Source organism: Aedes albopictus, chromosome 2 (assembly GCF_035046485.1).
Source record: "Aedes albopictus strain Foshan chromosome 2, AalbF5, whole genome shotgun sequence".
Taxonomy (NCBI): domain Eukaryota; kingdom Metazoa; phylum Arthropoda; class Insecta; order Diptera; family Culicidae; genus Aedes; species Aedes albopictus.
Genome location: NC_085137.1, coordinates 515,256,434 through 515,279,421, shown reverse-complemented (window position 1 = coordinate 515,279,421; position 22,988 = coordinate 515,256,434). Strand labels below are relative to the sequence as shown.

Genomic DNA, 22,988 nt, shown 5'->3' with positions numbered 1-22,988 from the left:
GTAACACTGCATAATCAACCGCAGTTACTGGAGCAATCTGAAGTCTACTTTTTTATTATAATCCTTTGGGACATTCACGGTCGTCCAAACTGTTCTATAATGAAGCCCTTCAAATCTACAAGAAAATTTTTATGTGTTTTCACCATAAATAATAGCATAGCATAATCTGCTGAGATCCGTGAAGCTCTTGAAATCTCAAATGTCATTTAGAGACACTACAGAGATATTCCAGGTCAGCCAAACTTCCTTGGAGTTCTGGACTTTAGGTCTACACTCGTAACTGTATCCATATCTGCTATAATGAGTAATGCTGCATAATCAACCGCAGTTACTCGAACAATCTGAAGCCTACTTATTTATTATAAACCTTTGGGACATTTACGGTCGTCCAAACTGTTCTATAATGAAGCCTTTCAAATCTACAAGAAAAACTGTGTTTTCATCATAAATAATAGCATAGGATCTGCTGAGATCCATGAAGTTCTTGAAATCTGAAATGTCATTTAGAGACACTATGGGAATGTTCCAGGTCAGCCAAACTATCCATGAGTTCAGAACTTCAGGTCTACACTCGTAACATCAGCTATATCTGACATACTGAGTAACGTTTCATGATCAATAGCGATGACTGGACCAACCTAAAGTGTACTATATATTTTTATGAACCTTTGGGGCATTGAGGGTCGTCCAAACTATCCTGAAGTGTAGCTCTTGATAGTAACAGTAGTTAGTCTCACAATGAACTTTAGACTGTAATCTGTAATGATAGTTTTAAGATTAAGTCTCCGGAGTAGTGATGTTGATCTGGAAACATCACTACTCCGGAGACCGTAGTTTCAGGTCTACACTTGTGATAATAGCTTTTGCCACTACGTTAAAGTGTTACATGATAAACTGTACTTACCAAAGCAGTTAGAGGAACAATACGCGTTGTTATATATTTTTGGGATATTATAGGCTCCTTACTATTATGAAGCTTAGTTGATAAAAACACAACTGTAACTTTCAGAAGACTTGTTGGACATAATAGATTAAAAGTCATAGCTTTCAATGTAAGAAGTTACCGTTACACTCGTAAACTTTAGGATCTGAACTCAAGAACAGTTTGGATGACCTAGGATATCCCGACTGATGTGATATTGTCTATTTACCTTTCAGAAGAGTTACTGGACATGATAGATAACAAATCGCAGCTTGGTTTAATGAAAGCAGTTACCGTTACACCCGTAGACTTTAGGATCTAAACTCAAGAACAGTTTGGATGACCTAGGATATCCCGACTGATGTGATATTGTCTATTTACCTTTCAGAAGACTTGCTGGACATGATAGATTACAAATCGCAGTTTTGTATAATGAAATCAGTTATCGTTACACCCATAGACTTTAGGATCTAAACTCATGAACAGTTTGGATGACCTAGGATATCCCGAATGATCTGATATTGTCCATTGAATTTTCAGAAGACTTACTGGACATGATGGATTACAAATCGCAGCTTTGTATAATGAAATCAGTTACCGTTACACCCGCAGACTTGAGGATCTAAACTCAAGAACAGTTTGGATGACCTAAGATATCCCGACTGATCTGATATTGTCTATTTACCTTTCAGAAGACTTGCTGGACATGATAGATTACAAATCGCAGCTTTGTATTATAAAATCAGTTATTGTTACACCCATAGACTTTATGTTCTAGACTCAAGAACAGTTTGGATGATCTAGGATATCCCGAATGATCTGTTACTGTCTATTGAATTTTCAGAAGACTTACTGGACATGATAGATTACAAATCGCAGCTTTGTATAATGAAAGAAGTTACCGTTACAGCCATAGACTTAAGGATCTAAACTCAAGAATAGTTTGGATGACCTAGGATGTCCAGAAAAAATATTCTGCATAATTTTTTACCGACCAATAGTATAAAATTGAATACCAAAACTACAGAAAAACGTAGAAAAAACTCCAGAAGAACGCTTGGAAAAATTCCGGCTTCAAAGGGTTAAAACAGCCGACATCTTGAACTTTGGGCTACCATCTTGGATTTTGGGCCGCCATCTTGAATATAATGGTTCCTATTTTGGGACCCCGGACATCTTCCCCATACCAATTATACCCATGCAACGTTTTAGAGCCTTAAACTCCTTAAAACAGCTGCTTCTTCTAGCTGTGGGCCGCCATCTTGGATTTTTTGTCGCTATCTTGAATTATTGGCCGATATTGTAGTTTTGTGGTTTCCATTGATGTTTTCCGTATAAAATTCGGCAACCACTGTAAACTTTACAAAATTCGGCTCAATTTGATGTATCTGATAACTGATTTTATAATACAAAGCTGCGATTTGTAATCTATCATGTCCAGCAAGTCTTCTGAAAGGTAAATAGACAATATCACATCAGTCGGGATATCCTAGGTCATCCAAACTGTTCTTGAGTTTAGATCCTAAAGTCTACGGGTGTAACGGTAACTGCTTTCATTATACCAAGCTGCGATTTGTTATCTATCATGTCCAGTAACTCTTCTGAAAGGTAAATACCAAATGTAGCATTTGGTTCAGTTTTATATATGACCCGTTCACCGGTGCTGGTCCGGAACACTGAAATGGCCATAACTCCGGGTCGCCTTGACCAATCCGCCCCATTTTCAATAGTAAACAATGCGATAAAGCTCCGGTTCGATTCGAGCTATAATCCGTAAAATGGGAAGTGCCTTTAACCCTTATATGGCCGACAGGGTACCCGGGTACCCAGCGCCCATTTAAAAAGCACGGTGTAGAAAAAAGTAAAAAGTTTGTCGGACACATAACGGTTAAAGTGAGTGAACTTTTTTTTTGCGCACAGACATACATCATCTCTATTCGTCGTACTAAGTTGATTGGTATATGTGACTCGACTCTCCGAGCCTTCTATCGAACATTGGTTTTTTGAGTGAACATATAGCCTTTCGGTACACTTTGGTGTACGAGAAAGGCAGAAACATATTTTTGGAATGTGGCTAGGCACCGTTGGGTCACCTTGTTTCTTTAATTTATCAGTTACACAAGTTTACAAAATAAAACGAAAGTCGTGAACTTCTGTCAACGACCAAAATTTTTGAAGCACAATTTAGTGCTGATTTCGAAACCGACCTTCAAAAAATTTAAAGTAGAACAGTTTTTGAGGTTTTGCTCAATATCGAGTTTTGTAACTTTTCAAAATATGTAATTTACTAAAATTTAAATAAATTGCGTTTTGTTCAACCAATTTTAAATCTTTTTCCATAAATTAAAAGCTGAATACAATACCATTCGATCATCTGAATACAGGTTTTGAGTCAGATTGATGAAATTCAAGGTATTGGCGAGTTTTAGGGACGATCTTCTTAAATTTTAGCAAAATTCTCTAATTTTTTTGAAGAAATGTATTTTTTTCAATAAGAAAAAAACAACTTAAAAATTATTTCTCGACGTTTATTTGACATATCATATGTAGGCGAGTTACAGTAAAAATTTCAGCTCAATCGGAGCATTGATTACGGAGAATGAGATGTTTGAAGTGAGCGACTTGGTCTAAAAATGGAACAAAAATCGTTTTCAAATCATCAGCCTTGTATGGAAAGTCGAAAAAATTTCCGCTCTACTGTAATTTTTTTCCTTTGCGTTTTCGAACTCAGGGCATGATTCTACACCAAAAATGATCATCAGCTTACCGAGTTCAAAAATGCTGTAAACTAGTGTTATCTGTTATTTAGCAGTATTACGAAAATTGTAGTAAGATAAAAGAAAATACAGTCTCATAACACAGACAGTGCTCATAGATTCATACAATACTTCTATCATTTGCCCAGTTCGCAATTCTAGGAGCTTAAGTATATTACATTAGTTGTATAAGTACAACCGGCTCACGTTTCAGGTTGAGTCCTTGCACGTGACCCTGAAAGCGCGTAAATCAATCATCGGACACTGGACCAGTACGTGTATATGTTGTTGATAGGCCTGCCAGGGCCTGCCGAAACGAAAGACCTTGAAAAGCGAATCCTCGCGGGAAACTAGTTATTGTTTTTGACTTATTTTTCGCTTCAAGTGGCCTTACAGCTATACTCGCAGTCTTGCTTGTCTGGGCCACGATAAACAATGACTTTCCATCGGTTGCAGAATGTGTGTATACCATCAATCTCTGATGGAGCATCTGCGAACGAACGTACGAAGCACGCAGCTGGCCATGTTTTCGTTACACACGGTCCCCCGAGATCGAAACTTTCGATATTGGTGGTGTTTATCTGAGCTCATGTAGTTAGGTATGTAGTGTATAGGTGTACTGCACATAGAAATGCAAGCCGAAAGAGAGCAAAATATGGGCGCGCTTTTATGTTGGGATAGGTGAAAACCGGTTTTCCACATACACACATGACACGGGGAAACCTGATGCCCAGCAACCACAATCGACACATTTCTACATTCTTTTCCATTTAGGTTCCACATGTTTGGCGGCGTTTGCTTCGCCGTAATTTTGTGGCTCAATGCTTTACTTTTGCTTTCATAGACAGTTGAGGCTGAGATTGTTGGGTTTTACAGGTGCGTTAAAACGAAATTAAGGTCCTAAATCGATTGTTTCTAACGTTTTGGTGAAAGGGTGCCCAGAAGGAAGCGTATATAGTATCATCTCTATTGTGGTCTTGAATAGTTTATGATCTTATCAAAAATTAAGAACCTCGGTGGTTCGCAGATGATATAGTCATATTAGTACAAAGCAATAAAATTATATCGTTACTAGCAGAATGCAAAGTGCTTTAAATTTTATCTCATCAACATTCTTTCTTGATACTTCATGGGCTACAACGCGTAGCGGTGAGTCTACGCCGAATGAAGCATTCGCCTCCACTGGTCTCGGTCCTGGGCCAATCACTTCCAGTCACCCTGAACGTTTAGAACCCTTAGGTCCTCCTCAACTGCAAAAAGCCGACGGCCCCTTCCTGGTTCTCTGCTGAATATGGTTTTGGCTTGTCGTTCCTCCGACATACGAGCTACGTGCCCAGCCCACCCTAGCCTGCCGTGTTTTATTCGCTTCACTATATCCATCTCTTTATATACTTGGTACAATTTGTGGTACATGCGACGCCGCCAGATGCCGTCTTCCAGTTTACCGCCGAGTATTGTTCGCAGTACTTTACGGTCGAAGACTCCAAATGCTCTCCTATCAGCTTCTCTCAACGTCCATGATTCATGGCCGTATAAAGCGACCGGAAGAGTCAGAGTCTTGTACACCGCGAGTTTTGTCTTCGTTTGCAGCCTACGGGACTTCAGCTGGTTTCGGAGACCGAAAAAGGCCCGACTCGCAGCTGAAATCCGTCTTTTCAACTCGCGGGTAGCATCATTACCATTAGAGTACCAAGATAAACAAATTCGCCCACAACATCAAACTTTTCACCACCTAGCACCACTTCGCCACCACTACCACGGCCGGACAGACGTTGACCACCAGCAATCATGTACTTGGTCTTCGTGGTGTTAGTTCAACCTTCGCAGTCTCTCTTTTAAAAGGTATGAACGTTAGAGTGGGTCATCGTTTATATGGAAAAATGAAAAATTCAATGGTATCCCATCAGATCAAAGCTTTTTTGATCCCATTTCAGGACCCAAATAAGTGTGCAAAATTTGGGCACGATCGGTTATGTCTACGTTTTGCGCATCGCGTTTGAAGTATGTATGGGGTTTTACATGGGAAAACACTTTTTTGCATTTTTCTCATAACATGCTCGAATTTTTCTAAAACCATGTAAGGTACACCGGGGCAAGTTGAAACGTGTGGGGCAAGATGAAACACGAAGTTTTGAAATAGTTTTCAAAACAATTTAGAAATTTTTCTTTCGCCAAAAGATTGTTTGAATCAAAAACTATGTGTTATGACATTCAAGCTGTTTACCATCATAGGATAACATCATGTTAATTCGCTGTTTCATCTTGCCCCACCCGTTTCAACTTGCCCCGGTGTTCCTTAACCAATAAAGTGAAAACATAGCCTAGGGTGTCCTGAAAAACTTTGTCGAAGACCGCGAAGTGCTATTGCTATTCCTTTACATGTTGAAACATAAACACATGCATGCGGTTCGTTGGTTATAACTATGTTCACAAGCATCGGATCGCTTTGCGGTCTTCAACAAAGTTTTTCAGAACATCCTAGGCTATCATTTTATAGTATCGGTTAAAAAGTTTCAGACAAACTTTTTCAAATTATGGCTAAAATGCAAAAAAGTTTGTTTTCCCATACAAAATCCCATACAAATTTCAATTGCAATGCGCAAAGTGTAGACGCAACCGATCGTGCTCAAATTTTGCACAGATACTCAGGACCCGACACGGAACCAAAAAAGCTTTGATCTGAGAAAACGTTTCCGATGACCCACACTAATGAACGTCTATTCCACGGCCCGATGGTCGATCCCGATGATGTCGATATCATCCGCGAAGCCCAGGAGCACATGCGACCTCGTGGCTCGTGACGATGGTTCCGCTCCTTTGCACACTAGCTCTCCTTATCGCTCCTTCCAGCGCTATGTTGAACAGTAAGTTCGAAAGAGCATCGCCCTGCTTCAGCCCGTCTAAGGTTACGAACGATGACGAAATTTCATCCGCAACCCTTACACTTGGTTTCTAACCGTCAAGCGTCGCACGAATCAGTCTAATCAGCTTCGCCGGAAAACCATGCTCGATCATAATCTGCCATAACTCGTTTCTCTTCACTGAGTCGTACGACGCCCTGAAATAAATAAAGATGGTGGGTCTGCAAGTTGTACTCCCGAAATTTATCGAGAATCTGCCGCAGAGTAAACATCTGATCCATCGTTGATCGGCCCTCACTAAAACCCGCCTAGTATTCGCCGACGAAGGACTCCTCAATCGGCCTCAGCCTGTTAAACAGAATTCCGGACAAAATTTTGTACGCTGAGTGTTATCCTCTGTAGTTCGCACATTCCAGTCGATACCCTTTTTATATAGAGGGCAATCCAACCAACTATGTAGCAGGCAGTTCTTCCTCTTCCCATATATTCAATATAATACGATGTAAGAGTTTATACAGCTGCTGACTACCGTGCTTGAGAAGCTCAACCGGGAGTTCGTCCTTTCCAACGGCCTTATTGTTCTTCAGCCCTCTAATGGTTGTCTTTACCTCGTCTAGCATTGAAGGTTCCACAGCTTGTCCGTCGTCGTCGATTCGAATTCTGTCTGTGGCACTTCCATCCTCACCGTTCAACAACTCCTCGAAGAGCTCTCTCCACCTGGCAGCCACCATTGTTTTGTCTGTCAGCAAGTTTCCTTCACGGTCGTTGCACATGACGGGAGAAGGCGCTGTATTTTTCTCCGCACGCCATTGACCATAAAACCTCCGCATATCATTCTGCTCCATACTTTCTTGCGTCTGAGCAATCACATTTTCCTCATGGTATTTTTCTTTCTGCGGTGGATTAGTTTTTTGGCTGCTCTCGCTTCCCTATATCGCTCCCTGCTCCGCCGGGTCCCAGACACCACCCAACTAACAATCACTCATTTAACAGGCACCATTATGACGAATTAATTCAGCATAATGTTAAATAACATTTGAATTATTTTCACGTACAACCTATGTTCGGGTTTTGTTCACACAAATTTGGAGAAGTTATAAAGCATCATGTTGTACACCAACTTAATTTTTTGTTGTTCAAAACGTTTTACAAATGTACAAGAAAGTTGTTATTAAGCTTTGGCAAAAATGACTGAAAATAAATAAAATGCAAAATTGTTGAACTTTCACTAGAGTAATTATTTGCTCTCATGTTGAGAACACCTATTATGAAATAAGAATTACATATAAAATTACCTAAATCCGGATTAGAACTCGAGACCTGTCGATTGCCAGCCGCATGCCTTCCTATCTGCGCCATCCTAGAGATCCTAGAGGGTGAGATGCAGCACCCAAAGCAAAACGTAATCTTCCTCAATAATGATCACTCCTGAACTTGTGTTCAGCAGTGGTGAATTAGCACAGCACGTGATAATCAAATAAACAACGCCTTATACTTCAACAGCTGTTCAGCTCAAAACACGTGTTTTCCATTCTGATTTCGCTGTCAGTATTTTTATCGCACGGTGAGAAAACTTGTATCGAATGCGGCCAAAAAGTGTTGGTCCTTATTGAAGATATTATTGCAGACGAACTAATTGCGATATGAATATGTTTTTTTTTTTTATTATTACATATCGGTCTTTAAAAATGTGGTGCGGTATGGTCTTGTACATGGTGCATTCACAGCATCTGGTTAGGTAATCTACTCATGCTCAGTCGAAGATTAAGCAATATTTTTATTTATGCTTTTGTCATGGAATCTTGATGTTATGTTCAATAAATAGTGCATAAGAATGTTTGAAATGTGTCGACTTCTGAATGCTGTTTGGTTATCTATTGACTGTGGGAACAATATTCAGTAAACACGACAGCACTGAAATGTCAAATGCGTCGATCCAAGCGTCTTGTACAATCGAACTGCTGCGGAAGATGAAAAAATATAATAATCTAGGTACAAGATATCTTGTTACAGACTACCTAGACAACCAGTAATCGTATAAGATGTTGCATAAGATGATAAAGTGGAGGCTATATGCGCACATGCCTCCATTTAGGCGCATGTAAAATGTACGCATATCGCCTCCACTTTAACATCTTATGCAACATCTTATACGATCACTGGTTGACTGGGTAATAATAATAAATGCCTCATTTTTACGTTGATTACGTCTCTTGGCGCTCAATGTTGAACTACATAATTTCATTCTGTTTTATTTTATGAGATTCGTTTAAAATTTTGGTTCTTTAATAACTTGGTTGTCTAAACATTTTTATCCATGATTTATCCCATAATCCGAACAAAGTTCCGAGTCAAACTATGACGGGCTGAAGGCGTTTATTTGACAAGTGAAAAGCACATTGTTCAGGAGCATATGCTTATCGTTACATCAGCTTAATAAGATGCAGACTATTTTTTTTTAATTCTTTTGTTAAGGAATCAATGCTTGTCGAATAAATTTCTTGTTAAACTTTTGAAAAGTGTTTTAATTTATCATTGATGATACCGATGAAGAAAGTCGAACATTGACTATTTTCTCAATCGAAAAATCATTTAAACAGTAATGTGTAGAGCATAATTTTAGTTCAGCTATCATTATCATTATTAAGCAACAATTAAGCATGCTTGTTTGTTTGTGACTTGCAATTATTAGTTGGGCAGCATCCGGCTTCTGGCGACATTTTTTTCATCCGTTACCCTCTGACACTCCTCGTCGAACCTCCCGTTTCTAGGTAGTCTTTGAGCAGTGCTCATCAACATAATCCCTTCTAAAACCACTATTGTACCATTTACACGAAAGAGAAATATGTAATAAAAGAACAATACAAGTTTGTCTTTCCATACTTTTCTGGAACTTTCACAGTTAAGTATATTAGGATATACAGCGGCCGTGTACCTTGACAGCAAGCCTCACTGGAACTATCATTTGGAGCAAGCGATAACCAAAGCGACAAAATGCTCTTCGGATAAGTAAATGAATTGTTGGTAGGCAGTGGGAATCGTAGCCAAAAGTGAACCATTAGATCTATATGGCAATAGTAAGACCCAGGGTAACCTACGCTTCATTGATATGAAGGAAAAAAAACTGAAGAAAAAAGCTAGAGAAGCTTCAATTACTGGACCTCATTGGGCATCTCAGTTAACGATGGGAACACTCACTTGCAAACAATTACACTCACGCTCTATTTTCTCAGCTCAGAAGCATGCTATCGAAAAATCATGTATGGAGGACTTTTAATTTGTAGTTGTATCTTAAAGTTTGTCGAATAAAGTAAAGGTCGCACACGCATGCTAAAGTTATGAGAGAACTATGAAGGCTAGATGAAAGTCCTCCATACACGGTTTTTTGATAGCTTCTGAGCTGAGAAAATAATAAATGGGAGTAATTCTTTGCAAGTGAGTGTTCCCATCCCTGATCACAGTATTCTTAACTATTTTAATGACTTTAAACAACACCAGCTTTGCAGGGTTGTTGTCCGGCATTCTTGCAACATGCCCTGCCCAACGTATCCTTCCGGCTTTGGCCACCTTCTGGATGCTGGGTTCGCCGTAAAGTGCAGCGAGCTCGTGGTTCATTCTTCTCCGCCACACACCGTTCTCCTGCACACCGCCGTCGCTCGAAAACTCCGAGTGCTTGCAGGTCCTCCTCGAGCATGGTCCATGTCTCGTGCCCGTAGAGGATCACCGGTCTTATCAGCGTTTTGTACATGGTGCATTTGGTGCGTGGGTGAATCTTTTTCGACCGCAGTTTCTTCTGGAGCCCGTAGTAGGCCCGACTTCCGCTGATGATGCGCCTCCGAATTTCTCGGCTCACGTTGTTGTCAGCCGTCAGTAAGGATCCGAGGTAGACGAATTCCTCCACCACCTCGAAAGTATCCCCGTCTATCGTAACATTACTACCCAGACGGATCCGGTCGTTTTCGGTTCCGCCTACCAGCATGTACTTTGTTTTTGAGGCATTCACCACCAGTCCGACCTTTGCTGCTTCGCGTTTCAGGCGGGTGTTCAGTTCTGCCACCGTTCCAAATGTTCTAGCGATAATGTCCATGTCGTCCGCAAAGCACACAAATTGACCGGATTTTGTGAAAATCGTTCCCCGGCTGTTGAGCCCGGCTCGTCGCATCACACCTTCCAGCGCGATGTTGAAGAGTAGACATGAGAGTCCGTCACCTTGTCGCAGTCCCCGGCGAGATACGAATGAACTGGATAGTTCACCCGAAACCCTTACGCAGTTTTGCACACCGTCCATCGTTGCTTTAATCAGTCTAGTCAGCTTCCCAGGAAAGCCGTTTTCGTCCATGATTCAACATAGCTCTGCGCGGTCGATACTATCGTATGCCGCTTTGAAGTCGATGAACAGGTGGTGCGTTGGGACCTGGTATTCACGGCATTTCTGGAGGATTTGCCGTACGGTAAAGATCTGGTCCGTTGTCGACCGGCCGTCGATGAAGCCGGCTTGATAACTTCCCACGAACTCATTTGTTTTAGGTGACAGACGACGGAAGATGATCTGGGATAGCACTTTGTAGGCAGCATTCAAAATAGTGATCGCCCTGAAGTTCTCACATTCCAAATGGTCGCCTTTCTTGTGAATGGGGCAGATTACCCCTTCCTTCCACTCCTCCGGTAGCTGTTCGGTTTCCCAGATCCTGACTATCAGCCGATGCAGACAGGTGGCCAACCTTTCTGGGCCCATCTTGATGAGTTCAGCTGCGATACCATCCTTATCAGCTGCTTTGTTGGTTTTGAGCTGGTGAATGGCATCCTTAACTTCCCTCAGCGTGGGAGTTGGTTCATTTCCGTCCTCCGCTGCACTGGCGTCGTCGTTCCTTCCGTTGCCGTGGGCTCCCGTGCCTACGTTCTCCACGCCGTTCAGGTGCTGATCGAAGTACTGCTTCCACCTTTCGATCACCTCACGTCCGTCCGTCAAGAGGCCTCCGTCTTCATCCCTGCATATTTCGGCTCGCGGCACGAAGCCGTTGCGGGATGCGTTGAGCTTCTGATAGAACTTCCGTGTTTCTTGGGAACGGCACAGCAGTTCCATTTCTTCACACTCCGCTTCTTCCAGGTGGCGCTTTTTCTCCCGAAAGAGGCGGGTCTGCTGTTTCCGCTTCTGTTTGTAACGTTCCACGTTCTGTCGAGTCCCTTGCTGCAGCATTACCGCCCTCGCTGCGTTCTTCTCCTCCAAAACCGTTCTGCACTCTTCGTCGAACCATTCGTTACGTCGATTCCGTTCCACGTACCCGATGGTGGATTTCAAGCTGATATTCAAGCAATTTTAGAATGTGCTGTAATATGCTTACGCATAAATTACATCTGCATCATGTCTGACAGTCAAGCAGCGTTGCATGCTTTGAGATCGGCGATATGCACATCTAAACATGTTTGGGATTGTATTCAAGCACTTCAAAAACGGTGGCATCGTAATCAAGCCAAATTATGCTGGGTTCCTGGCTATTATGGGTAAGGAAAAAGTCGATATGCTAGCACCAGAACCCTTTTATGGGCTTTCTGTTGCATCTCTTGGAATGGAGCTGAAAGCTTGGGAAACTTTCGAAGTGGACGCCAATTGGAAAAACACCTCTAGCGAGGCAGGCAAAACAGTTCATTACTCCGAATGTACATTCTTCTCACAGTTGTCCTTTTTGTATGGACGCGGGGGGGGGATGCATTATCTGTTACAATTTGTGTGAGAACTTTTAATAGAGAACCTGAAGAGAATTAAACTCTTTCTAGCTATCAAGCTAGTTTTTTTTCTTTTTCATCAACAGAATCTGCAAAATAAATCAGGGCACAGTCAGTAAATTTAATTTATAAAAAAAAATGCAGTTGGTTCAGCAGATTGTGTCTAAATTGTCTAGTTCATCAGAATATCTGGACTATGAGAGTGGTCATTCTGAAATAGGTTTACCTTGGTATGGCCAAAAGAAAAACGTTTCGATACTACTACTTCAGCAATATGTTATATATTATTTAAAAAAATCGTAGTAAAATATTGAGGCATCTATTCTGCCGTAATTCTGCAAAGTGACGTAAGCAACATTGATAGTTTTGGCCCATTTTTTGGTTATTATGCATAAAACTCTTGGTCATCCTCTAAATTTCTTTCCATAGATGATAGATTATGACTAGATCTTGCATTCTAAAACAGCAGGCATTGCACAGTGTTATTTTTACATTAGATATTAAATATAATATACCAGAAAATTTCGAAATTTTGAATGGCGCTTACGTCACTTTGCAGAAATACGGCAGTATTTTTAGCATATACATTTTAACGTAAAGATCAATTAATAAAAAAATACAAATATTTGAAGATTTCGTCATATCATCGAAGGCATGACTTTTTTGTTCTAGGATTAAAGTAAACATAATAGTTATTTATGTAATGAGTTGCAAAAAGTTGATTTTTTCAGCACGAGTCGTACGTTTATCCAACGAGGCTTGCCAAGTTGGATAAATACGAAGAGTGCTGAAAAAATCGAGTTTTGCAACGAGTTCCATACAAAATTTTATGCAATGATTTTTTCATAATGCAACCCATTTGAGTTGCATAATGTTCATAATGCAACTCAAATGAGTTGCATTATGAACATTATACAACTATTTTTCATTATGCAACTCATTTCAGTTGCATAATGAGCCAGTTTGGAAAAATTGGCCATTATGATTCCAAAATGAGTTATATAAAATGTAAATTATAATACTGAATAAAATAAATTATATCAAAACCCGAACCAAATATTGTTAATTTTGTCTTGAACTTGGTCTTGAATCTTGTTATATTAGATATATAAATGAAGGAAAAAAATAAACAACAAAAGTGGACATTGCTTGGAGTACTTCATACATAGCAGGCGATGGCACATTAAGGTCAGCCGTGCACATGCAATTGCAAGTACCTAGTTTGTTTGCAGCGCTTACTTTGGTTTGATTTTTATTGTTTCGTTACATCGTGGAAGCACTGAGGTTGTGTTATGTTGCGTTGCGAATAACACAGCGCAACATTTTTTTGTCTCAAGAGCAAACTTATGTGTCTCCGAAGGATTTTGGACCGCTGAATCCGAATCCGGGCTCAGATTTGCTCTAACACGTCACAATGTTGAGCTATACCTCAATTCATAGGGCAAAACATGCGATTTTGGGCTTTTTTGACTGCAAGCCATTAAGCTTGGAAATATTTTTTTAAAGCAATCAAGAGGTTAATTGGTCAATTAACATCTAAATTAACGACTCATGCAAAATATTTCGTTTTACCTAATCAAATTTGATAGATTTAAGCATTTTATGTTAGTATGAAAACTTGCATGCAACTTTTGGAGGATGACTTGTATGGGAAATATCGTACCTATCATAAATCGCTTAAAACTATCAAATTCGATTTGGTAAAACGAAATATTTTGCATGAGTCGTTAATTTAGATGTTAATTGACCAATTAACCTTTTGATTGCTTAAAAAAATATTTCCTTGCTTAATGGCTTGCAGTCAAAAAAGCCCAAAATCTCATATTTTGCCCTATAAATTGAGGTATAGCTCAAAATTGTGACGTGCTAGAGCAAATCTGAGCCCGGATTTGGATTCAGCGGTCCAAAATCCTTCGGAGACACATAAGTTTGCTCTTGAGACAGACAAAAAGTTATTTTTTGTTACGCTGTGTAATGGATTTGATGCACATTGGAAACGACGTAACTGTCACCCTAACTGGGTCACGTTGTAGGACATGTCGCAACATTCTGCAAGGTGGACAAATCCTGTGTGTGGTGAGCTGGGAACAAATTTGTTAGTCATGTCTGGCGCCATGCTGTCGTTACGCTTTGTCTACGACCTATGTCTGGTATTTTCCAGGAAAAGTGTGTTGTGAGATTTTTGCAATTCTCATGTTGAATGTGCGACTATCGATAGCGACGAATGAATCAACAATTTTATGTGAGTTGGAAAATCTCATACCTACTTCCTTTGTGCTGGTGTCACTTACTATCAAATCGGAAGGATAGATAACGATAAGATAAACCCCATACCCGCATAAACAACAACGACACACTTCAATCGTGTGCTGCACAAAATTCCGAGGTGTGAATTAACACAGTCTTCTTTCTTCGCACCCGCGCGCTGGCATGTGTCAGACCTTCGTTTTGTTTCCACTTGGATTGATTTGCGACGAGAGGCGACATCTTCGTCAATCGGTACATACACATAGTACGAGCATTCTAGTGACGTAGTTTCCTAATCTTGCACATTCAGTAGAAAACAACTTGAAGTAAGTTTATCCATCGTTATAAGTTTAAAAATACCTACTTTTAGCAACGACAAATCGCCAATAATCCTTCCATATTTAGATACCATACAGGTCCTTCTCAGGTGCGTCAAATAACCAACGTGGATTTGCTTCACGTGGCACCGGACACTTGACTTATTATATTACCACTTTGTATGAATGACCACAAATCGTTTATTTAGCCCATAAGTTCAAAAAACTTAACCCCTAACATCAACCAAAAACACCAAGGGAAGAGATTTTATTGTCACGGTGTAATACACAGCCTACTGATTTTACATATGTATGCTTTGACTACCGCACACTTCATCGAAGCAAGCTGTGGTGGCGACTCAGATATCTAGTTGTAGTCTGCACATTATAGAATTTGACACCACCCTTTGGGCTTTGTCATGTCTGCCGGACCGCAACTGCATACTGTCTGTTCAATTCAAAGTCGTAAGATTATGAATTGCTGAGGATTATATTCAACAGTTACCGTTGAAAGAAAGTACATATATGAAAACAGCAGATGAAACGTAGCAAGTTGTTTATAAGGCTTCGTATATCAATGCTGGACGTTTGGGTTTGGACACATTAGACTGGTTACTGAATTAGAAATGTTAATTTGTTGAATAAATGAAGCAATCACTAAATGGTATTTACCTGATAAAAATAAACCTGACAAAATTTGATCATACAAGCATTTGTTATCTAATAAACGCCTCCTGTGTCACATGTCAATGTTTTCATAGGTTACTTGGGTGAGCCTTACTAACGAACAACCTATGAACATAGACCCTAATTAGATTACTAGATACCAACTTGCGTAATGTAAGACGTTTTGCGGAATGTAACCATGCGCCACCCATCAGTCAGTCTGTTTCCGTACGTGTAGTAGAAGGGAGGGCGGTCGAACAGCTGTAACGTATTCAATACCTCTTGTCTCAATAGTTCGGTGGTGTCGCTTCAAATTGTTCCAACAAACAGAAAACATTCATCATCCGAGATCGTGTCGAGTATCGGAACCAGATATCCGCAGCGTCTCGCCGTCATTAAAGAGACAAGTTGTTGTGTTTACGAATTCGTTTGGTGTCACCGGCGCCTGCTATGACTGCGTAACGTGCATCCAGAGAGTTCCATTTTCGCATCACATTTACTCTTCGCTAGTGTCGATAGACAGGTGTTGCAATTTGGTGGAGAACAAAGAAGACTGAAATCTTTGTGATAAAAATAAGTGTGAAGTTTTGTCTGCGTATATCAGCTCAAAGTGGAACAGAAGAGAAAAAGCATCGGTAAACAAAGTGACTTGTCCGTAACAGAAAACCGGTGCGCTCGATAACGAAGGTGATAATATTCAGCAAATGTGTTTATTCGTTGAAAATGTTTGTTTGTTGTCTGGGTTATCTGAACGCTGATACGATAAGATAAGCAGATTGCAAGGCTCAATGATGCGGATCAGTTTATCCAAATACTTGAAATTTACCTGCACCAAGAACTTTTGCAACGATATTAATAAGGAAGTAGCTTTCATACACAGTACACACTAGCATGTAGAACTCGCTCTCCGTACCGGTATGACGACCGTTGACCTTGTCTAGGCCGTTTGCATTAACGCGTATTTTATATGAATCGCAGCATGCTTCGATTCAGAATCGCAGTCATTGGGGAGACCGCCGAACGGTTTCTGAACTCTCTACCGACTAACTGCTCACACGCACCCGCCTCCTTTGTTGGCTCCCTGTATTAAATTCTGTGTTGTTGCTTTTTTTCGCTTACTTACACCAACCAGCTGGTAAACGGTTATTTTTCTGAATCGTGCGCCATGAACCGTAATCAACACGACAAGGCGGTTAATTTCAGAAAATAGTAAACATCAATATGCGGAGACGGCGTCGGGACATTATTTCGCCGTGGTGCGAATTTCAATGTAAACAAACGTAGCAAAGAATACGTTGGTTTTACAGATTGCAATGCATTCGGATTAATTATAGAATAAAACCATAGCATTTAAATAAAAATGCATGTTCATGAAATTAGACCATTAACAGTTTCAATAAGTAACTTAAAGGAAGAATTGAGGAAAATTTGCTCAAAGAAACGTTAACATTTTGAAATCAAATATTAACCCTCTAATACCCAATCCCGCCTTTAGACGGGGTATAGTTTGAGCATTTTTGTAATTTTTGTTTCGTGGAAAATCATTTTTTTATATTTTTGGCTGATATCTGTTCTGTATATCTCAAAATGGTTTTTGGTGTATTTTAAAGCGTATTACCATTTTTTAAAAATCATTGAAAAATTGAAGTTTTAGTCACCTTTTAGAAGTCATAGTTTATTTTGTATTGAATCGCCACAATTAACATATTTTAAATTTTTCCCAAATCATTCTATCCAGGTTTAATAGTTTAAGGGTATCGAATACACTCTAAAATTATTTTCCTTAAAATTACACGGAAAATAAAATTTTCTGTGAAAAAAATTTAAAATAATAATATTTCAACAATAATCATAAAATCTCAAAATGTTTTCATCTCAAAAAATCCGTTCCCCAAATTGGCTTCCAGGAAAAATATAAAAGTGTGGGGATGTTCAAAAATAAAAATTAGAAAAATCAAAAACTGAAATTCACGATATCGAGAATTAAAAAGAATCATCTTCCAAAACATGCTTAAATCGATTTTAGATGACGAAAAATGATATTTGGATCAAAATCAAAAATTTGGGTATTAGAGGGTTAAATATTCCAGAAATATATAAAAAAAAGTCTACGATATTATTTTGAACGCAAACGGTGCAAAAAAATGTTATTACCTATATTTATTGTTACATTACATTTTTAGGCCAGTGCTATCAATCAACCCATAATAATGAACAGAAACGATAGTATGTGATCACTACGACCCTCACTAAAACTCATATTAACAGTTACGCATAAATTTCCAGATTTTCAATGTTGTTCCTTTTTTCTTTCTCTAATTCCAGTGCCACGCGCAATGCTTTACCTCTGAGTGCTGATCTCTAATTTTAGTCAACTGCTCGCTTCAGGCCATAACTAGTGTGCCGAAAACAGTTGAGGATTCAGGTGCGAATTCTTTTCTGTTTTGATAGATTATCCCCCGTTATGTTCCAGTGTGCTGCAGTGTGATCATGTGTGAGTGTTGTTGTAGTTAATTCGAAGAAGAAGACAAAATTGTTGTGAGACAAAAACGAAACGTTCCTGAACCCGCAACTAACCCAAAATCTAATCAGAAAATTTATGAGTGTATCGTGTTTGTTGTGCATTCAACATTATCAACTGCAACACTAGTATCATCCACGCCAGCAAGAGCAGCATCAATAATCACTAGAGAGCTACTCATCACATTTGCGCCACCCTCCGAACAGTAGAAGATCTTATAGGCAGCACAATCATTCCTTCACGAGTAAGTTGTAACGCTTTTATTATTTAGTATTAATAGAACTATGCTGTATTCCTACTATGTATTCACATTTTATATTAAACAAACATATTGAATATGATGACCATCACAACAAAATCATTAAAAGGGAATATGCATTATCATGTGTTTTGCATGGCTTGTTTTATGCTTAAATCAACAGAAACTAAACGTCAAAAAGTAAATCTCGCAACTTTTTCAAGAGATAACTCTTTGTTCAAGTAAGTCGATTCCAATATCCAGTATAAACATGAAAAAAGTTTGGTAAAATTGTCGATCAATGATTCGAGTTTATTTTTTTAGTTTATCGCGATCATTAAAATATTAGTTATACAAGATATATTATTTAGAATGTTCTGGTTTTCCATACCGTCTATGAGAAACCATATTCTACAATACTCAGAAAAGTTTCGTTGCGGCACAAAGCAATATTGTGCTTGAAAAGACCATCATAAAAATGAATTGGAAATTAAAAAAAAATAACAATGACTTCCTGGAATAATAACCACGGAAAATCTAAAAAAAACTAACAGCGAAGAAATCAAGAAATCCTCGGATGTTTATGTTAGCGATTGGGATTTTTTTGTACAAGGACTCTTAAGTATCTTTCAAATCACTGTTAACTTTAAGAAAACTAGACTTCAGACATTCTTTCAGGAGGATTCATAGATGCCTCCTGGAGATCCATCAGGAAATCTTTCAGGAATTCCTGCAGGAGTTCTTACAGAAATAAGTCCAGATGTTTCTTGAGAGGTTTCTCCTGAATTTCTTCAGGGATTCCTCCAGAAGTTCCTTCAGAAATCTCTCCACGATTACCTCCAGATATTCTTGCAGGAGAATCCAAGCATACCTCCAGGAAAATTGAGGGACTCCCCCAAAAGTTCATTCAAAGATTAATACAAAAGTTCCTTCTAAGATGCTTTAAGCTCATTTAGGGATTCTTCCAAGAGGTCTTTCAGAGATCCCTCCTGGAGTTCTTTCGGAGATTTTTATAGGAGGACTCACGGATGTCTCCAGGAGTTATATCTGAGATCTTTCCAGAAGCTCATTCAGGAATAAATAAAAAGAAAACCGCGTTGAGTTTCTTTTTTATTTACAGATATTCCCCTTACAAGCCCAGGTTAATCATCATCATCATTCAGAAATTCCTACAGGAGTATTCTTACAGGAATTCCTTACTGGAGTTCCTTCATTATTTCCTTAGGATTATAATCAGACATATCTCCAGGAAATTCTTGAGAGATCTCTAATGGAGTTTCCTCAAGGTTTTCCTTCTGGAATTTCCCCAGGATTTTTTTCGGGAATTCCTCCTGGAAATCCTTCGGAGATACCTCCTGCAAATCCTTCCCCTTCTCGGAAAGATTCCCTTGGGAGATTTCGCTGAAAATCTTTCGAGGATTATGCCTGGAAACCCTCGGAGATTCCCCCTGAAATTTTTGCAGGGATTTCTCCTGTATTTTTTTCGGGGATTCCTCATGAAATTCCTTAAAAGATTCCTCCTGGACTTCCTTCCCGGATTCCTCCTGGAATTCCTTTGGGGATTCCTACTGAAAGTTCTTTGGAGAGAGATTCTTCCTAGAATTCCTTCGGGTATTTCTTCTGGAATTCTTTCGAGGATTTCTTCTAGTCTTCCTTCGAGGATTCTTGGTTTTTTTTTTCAGGGATTTCTCCTGATATTCCGTCGTGGATTCCTCCTGGACTTTCTACGGGTATTCCTCCTGGAATTCCTTCGGAGATTCCTCGTGGAATTCTTACGGGGATTGGAATCCCTTCGGGGATATCTCGTAAAGTTTCTTCGGGCATCCCTTCTGGATTGCCTTCGTCGATTCCTTTGGAATTTCTTCGGAGATTCCTCCTGGATTTCCTTCATGGATTCCCACTAAAATTCTTTCGGGGATTACTCCTGATATTACTTCGTGGATTCCTCCAGGAATCCCATCGGCGATTCCTCCTTGGTTTCCTGCAGGGATTCCTCATGGAATTTCTCCAGGATAGCTCCTGCTCCTGGAATTCCTTAAAGGTTTCCTTCTAAAATTCTTTCGGTGATTTCTCTTAGAATTCTTTCGGGGATTCATTTTAGAATGTTCTCGGAGATTCCTACTTCAGTTCCTTTGGGGATTCCTTTTGGAATTCCTTGGGAGATTCCTTCTGGAGTTCCTTCGGGGATTCCGCCTGGACTTCCTTCGAGGACTTGTCCTAGAATTCCTTTGGGAATTTTTCCTGGAATTCCGTCGAGCAATCCTCCTGGACTTCTTTCAGGGTTTCCTCCTGGACTTTCTACGAGGACTCCTCTCAGAATTTCCTCACTTGTTTCCTTGAATTGCTTCTGAGATTCCTCTTGGATATTTTTGGTTGATTCCTCCTATAAATCCTTTGGGGATTATTTCTCGAATTCCCTTGAAAATTCCCACTGGAATTCTTTTGGGGATTCCTGCTGGAATTTCTTTGGGGATTACTGCTAGAATTCCCTTGGTATTCGTGCTGGAAATCTTTAGAGATTTCCTCTAGGAATTCCCGCGGGGAATCCTCCGGGAATTCGTTTAGGGTGTTTCTTGTGGAATTCCTGCGACTTGTGAGGATAATAGGCTCCTAAAGTTAAAAATATTTTCTCGATTTTGTTGTATAACACGAAGAAGCATGCTATTCTGATCTCAATAAAATTTTTTCCAATCTAAAACAATGACAGAAAGGCTAATAAACTCGAAAATAAAATAATGGTAAACAGTTCTTGTTTGACTTTCGAGGTCAACCTTGACGTAACAAAAATGGACCGACGGGCTGCAAAAGAAATCACATTGGCTCACTTTTGACAACAAATGTTCCTGTTTGACATACACGGTAAACAAAATTTATTCAAAATTGAGTGCTGAACAAAAAGAGTTTTAAAAAATATTAAATTTTTAAAATAGTTATTTAATAGGTAAAGCCCATAACCTGACAGGAATACATGAAAAATGACAAAATATGTCATATTAACCAATACTTGACCGATTTATGCTAAAATTGAGATAGGCCTTTAGGAGCCTATTTCAATCCTCCTGAAACTCTTTCGGAGAAAACTCCTAGAATTTCTCCTGGAATTCTTTCAGGGTTTCCTCTTGGAACTCTTTCGGAAATTCCTCCTGGACTTTCTTAATGGATTTCTCCCATCAGGGATTCCTCTTGAAAATCCTTCGTGGATTCCGCTTGAAAATCCTTCGGAGATTCCTCTTGAAAATCTTTTGAGAATTTTGCTTGGAAATCCTTCGGAGATTTCTGGGATTTCTCCTGTAATTTCTTCAATTCCCTTGGGAATTTCTCCTGGAATTCCGTCGGGTATTCCTTTTGGACTTCCTATAGGGATTCCTCCTGGACTTCCTTCGGGGATTCCTCCTGGAATTCCTTCAGAGATTACTCTTAGAATTCCTTTGGAGATTCCTCCTAGAATTCCTCCTGGAATTAATTCCTAGAATTCCTCCTAGATTTTTTTCGTGCATTCCTTTTGAAATTCTTTCCGGGATTCTTCCCCGATTTCCTTCGGGGACTTCTCCTGTAATTTTGTCAGAGATTCCTCCAGAAATTTCCTCGAGAATTCCTCTTGAACTTCCTTCGAGGATTCCCCCTGAAATTTATTCGGAGATTCCTTCTGGGATTCTTTCGGGGATCGCTCATAAAACTCCTCCGTGGATTTCTCATAGAATTCTTCCAGGGATTCCTCCTAGAATTGCTTCAGGAATTCTTCCTGGAATTCTTTCGGGAGTTTCTCTTGGAATTCCTCCTTGAGTTTCTTCGAGGATTCTTTTTGGAATTTATCCGGGGGTTCCTTCTGAAATTCATTCGTCTTCGATCGCCTCCTAGAATTGTTTCGGGAATTCATTCTGGAATTTCCACGAGGATTCATCCTGGAATTCCTTGAGGATTTCCCCTGGAATTCATTCGGCAATTCCTCCCTCAGGGATTTTTCCTGGAATTCGTACAGTTTCCTTTTGGATATTTTTCGTTGATTTCTCCTAGAAATCATTTGGAGACTCTTTCTTGAATTTCCTTGGCATTTCCCACTGGAGCTCTTTTGAGGATTCCCGGTGGAAATCCTTTGAGGATTACTGCTAGAATTCCTTTGGGATTTACTCTTGGAATTTTTGTGGGGATTCCCGCTGGCATTCTTGCAGGGGTTCCTAATGGAATTCCTACGAAGATTCCCCCTGGAATGCCTTCAAGAATTCCTCCTGGATATTTTACGATGAGACCTCCTAGAAATCCTTTGGTAATTCCTGCTGGTATTTCTGGTATTCTGGTGTTCTTGCTGGAATTTCCATGGGATTCCTGGGAATCTCCCTAAGATTCCTTGTGAAATTCCTTGAAAATTCCAATCTGGGATTTCCTTAATAATTTTTTTCAGGGATCCCTTGCTTGGGGCATCTCCGGCTTTTTGACTCCTTGGGAGAATCCTTCCACCGACATGTCTGCTTTGCTTCTTTGCTGCAAACTTAGAATCATTTGACATTGACTGGAGCTCTTGAAGAAGGTTTGCTTTGATGATGTCTCCAGTATGTCAGAATTTTACAAATCCATAATCATTGCTCGCTGATTTATGTAAATAAATCAGCGTGGTGGTGTAGCGGTGACCAATTTTTGGAATAATAAGGATTTTTCCTTAGTCGTGTATAATTTCTTCTATGCTCATAATTTTTTTTTTGTTAAAATCTATAAAACTTTCGTAATAAATCATAGCTAAA

The 22,988-nt window shown here is 39.6% G+C and overlaps 2 protein-coding genes across 21 annotated transcripts in view; one reads left to right on the top strand and one right to left on the bottom strand.

Annotated features, from left to right (window-relative positions):
* Positions 1-14,542, bottom strand: part of LOC134288750 (uncharacterized) — a 126,066-nt gene extending 111,524 nt beyond the window's left edge. The window contains exon 1 of the mRNA XM_062854571.1: positions 10,523-14,542. Within this exon, the coding sequence (XP_062710555.1) occupies positions 10,882-11,736 (855 nt within the window). The 5' untranslated portion in view covers positions 11,737-14,542 and the 3' untranslated portion in view covers positions 10,523-10,881. The remainder of the gene's footprint in view (positions 1-10,522) is intronic.
* The window catches only part of LOC109411457 (epsin-1), a 66,605-nt gene that overhangs the window by 22,614 nt on the left and 21,003 nt on the right, over positions 1-22,988 (top strand). For 13 of the 20 annotated variants that reach the window (XR_009998122.1, XR_009998123.1, XM_029870179.2 and 10 more), the window contains one exon: positions 17,819-18,258. Coding sequence is in view for 14 of the 20 variants with exons in the window: in XM_029870179.2 (XP_029726039.1) it covers position 18,258 (1 nt within the window). In the remaining 6 variants the exon portion in view is untranslated. Of the gene's footprint in view, positions 1-14,695; positions 14,837-15,773; positions 16,181-17,818; positions 18,259-22,988 lie in introns of those variants that run through there. The other 7 variants (XM_029870185.2, XM_029870184.2, XM_029870187.2 and 4 more) reach the window with 6 other exon arrangements.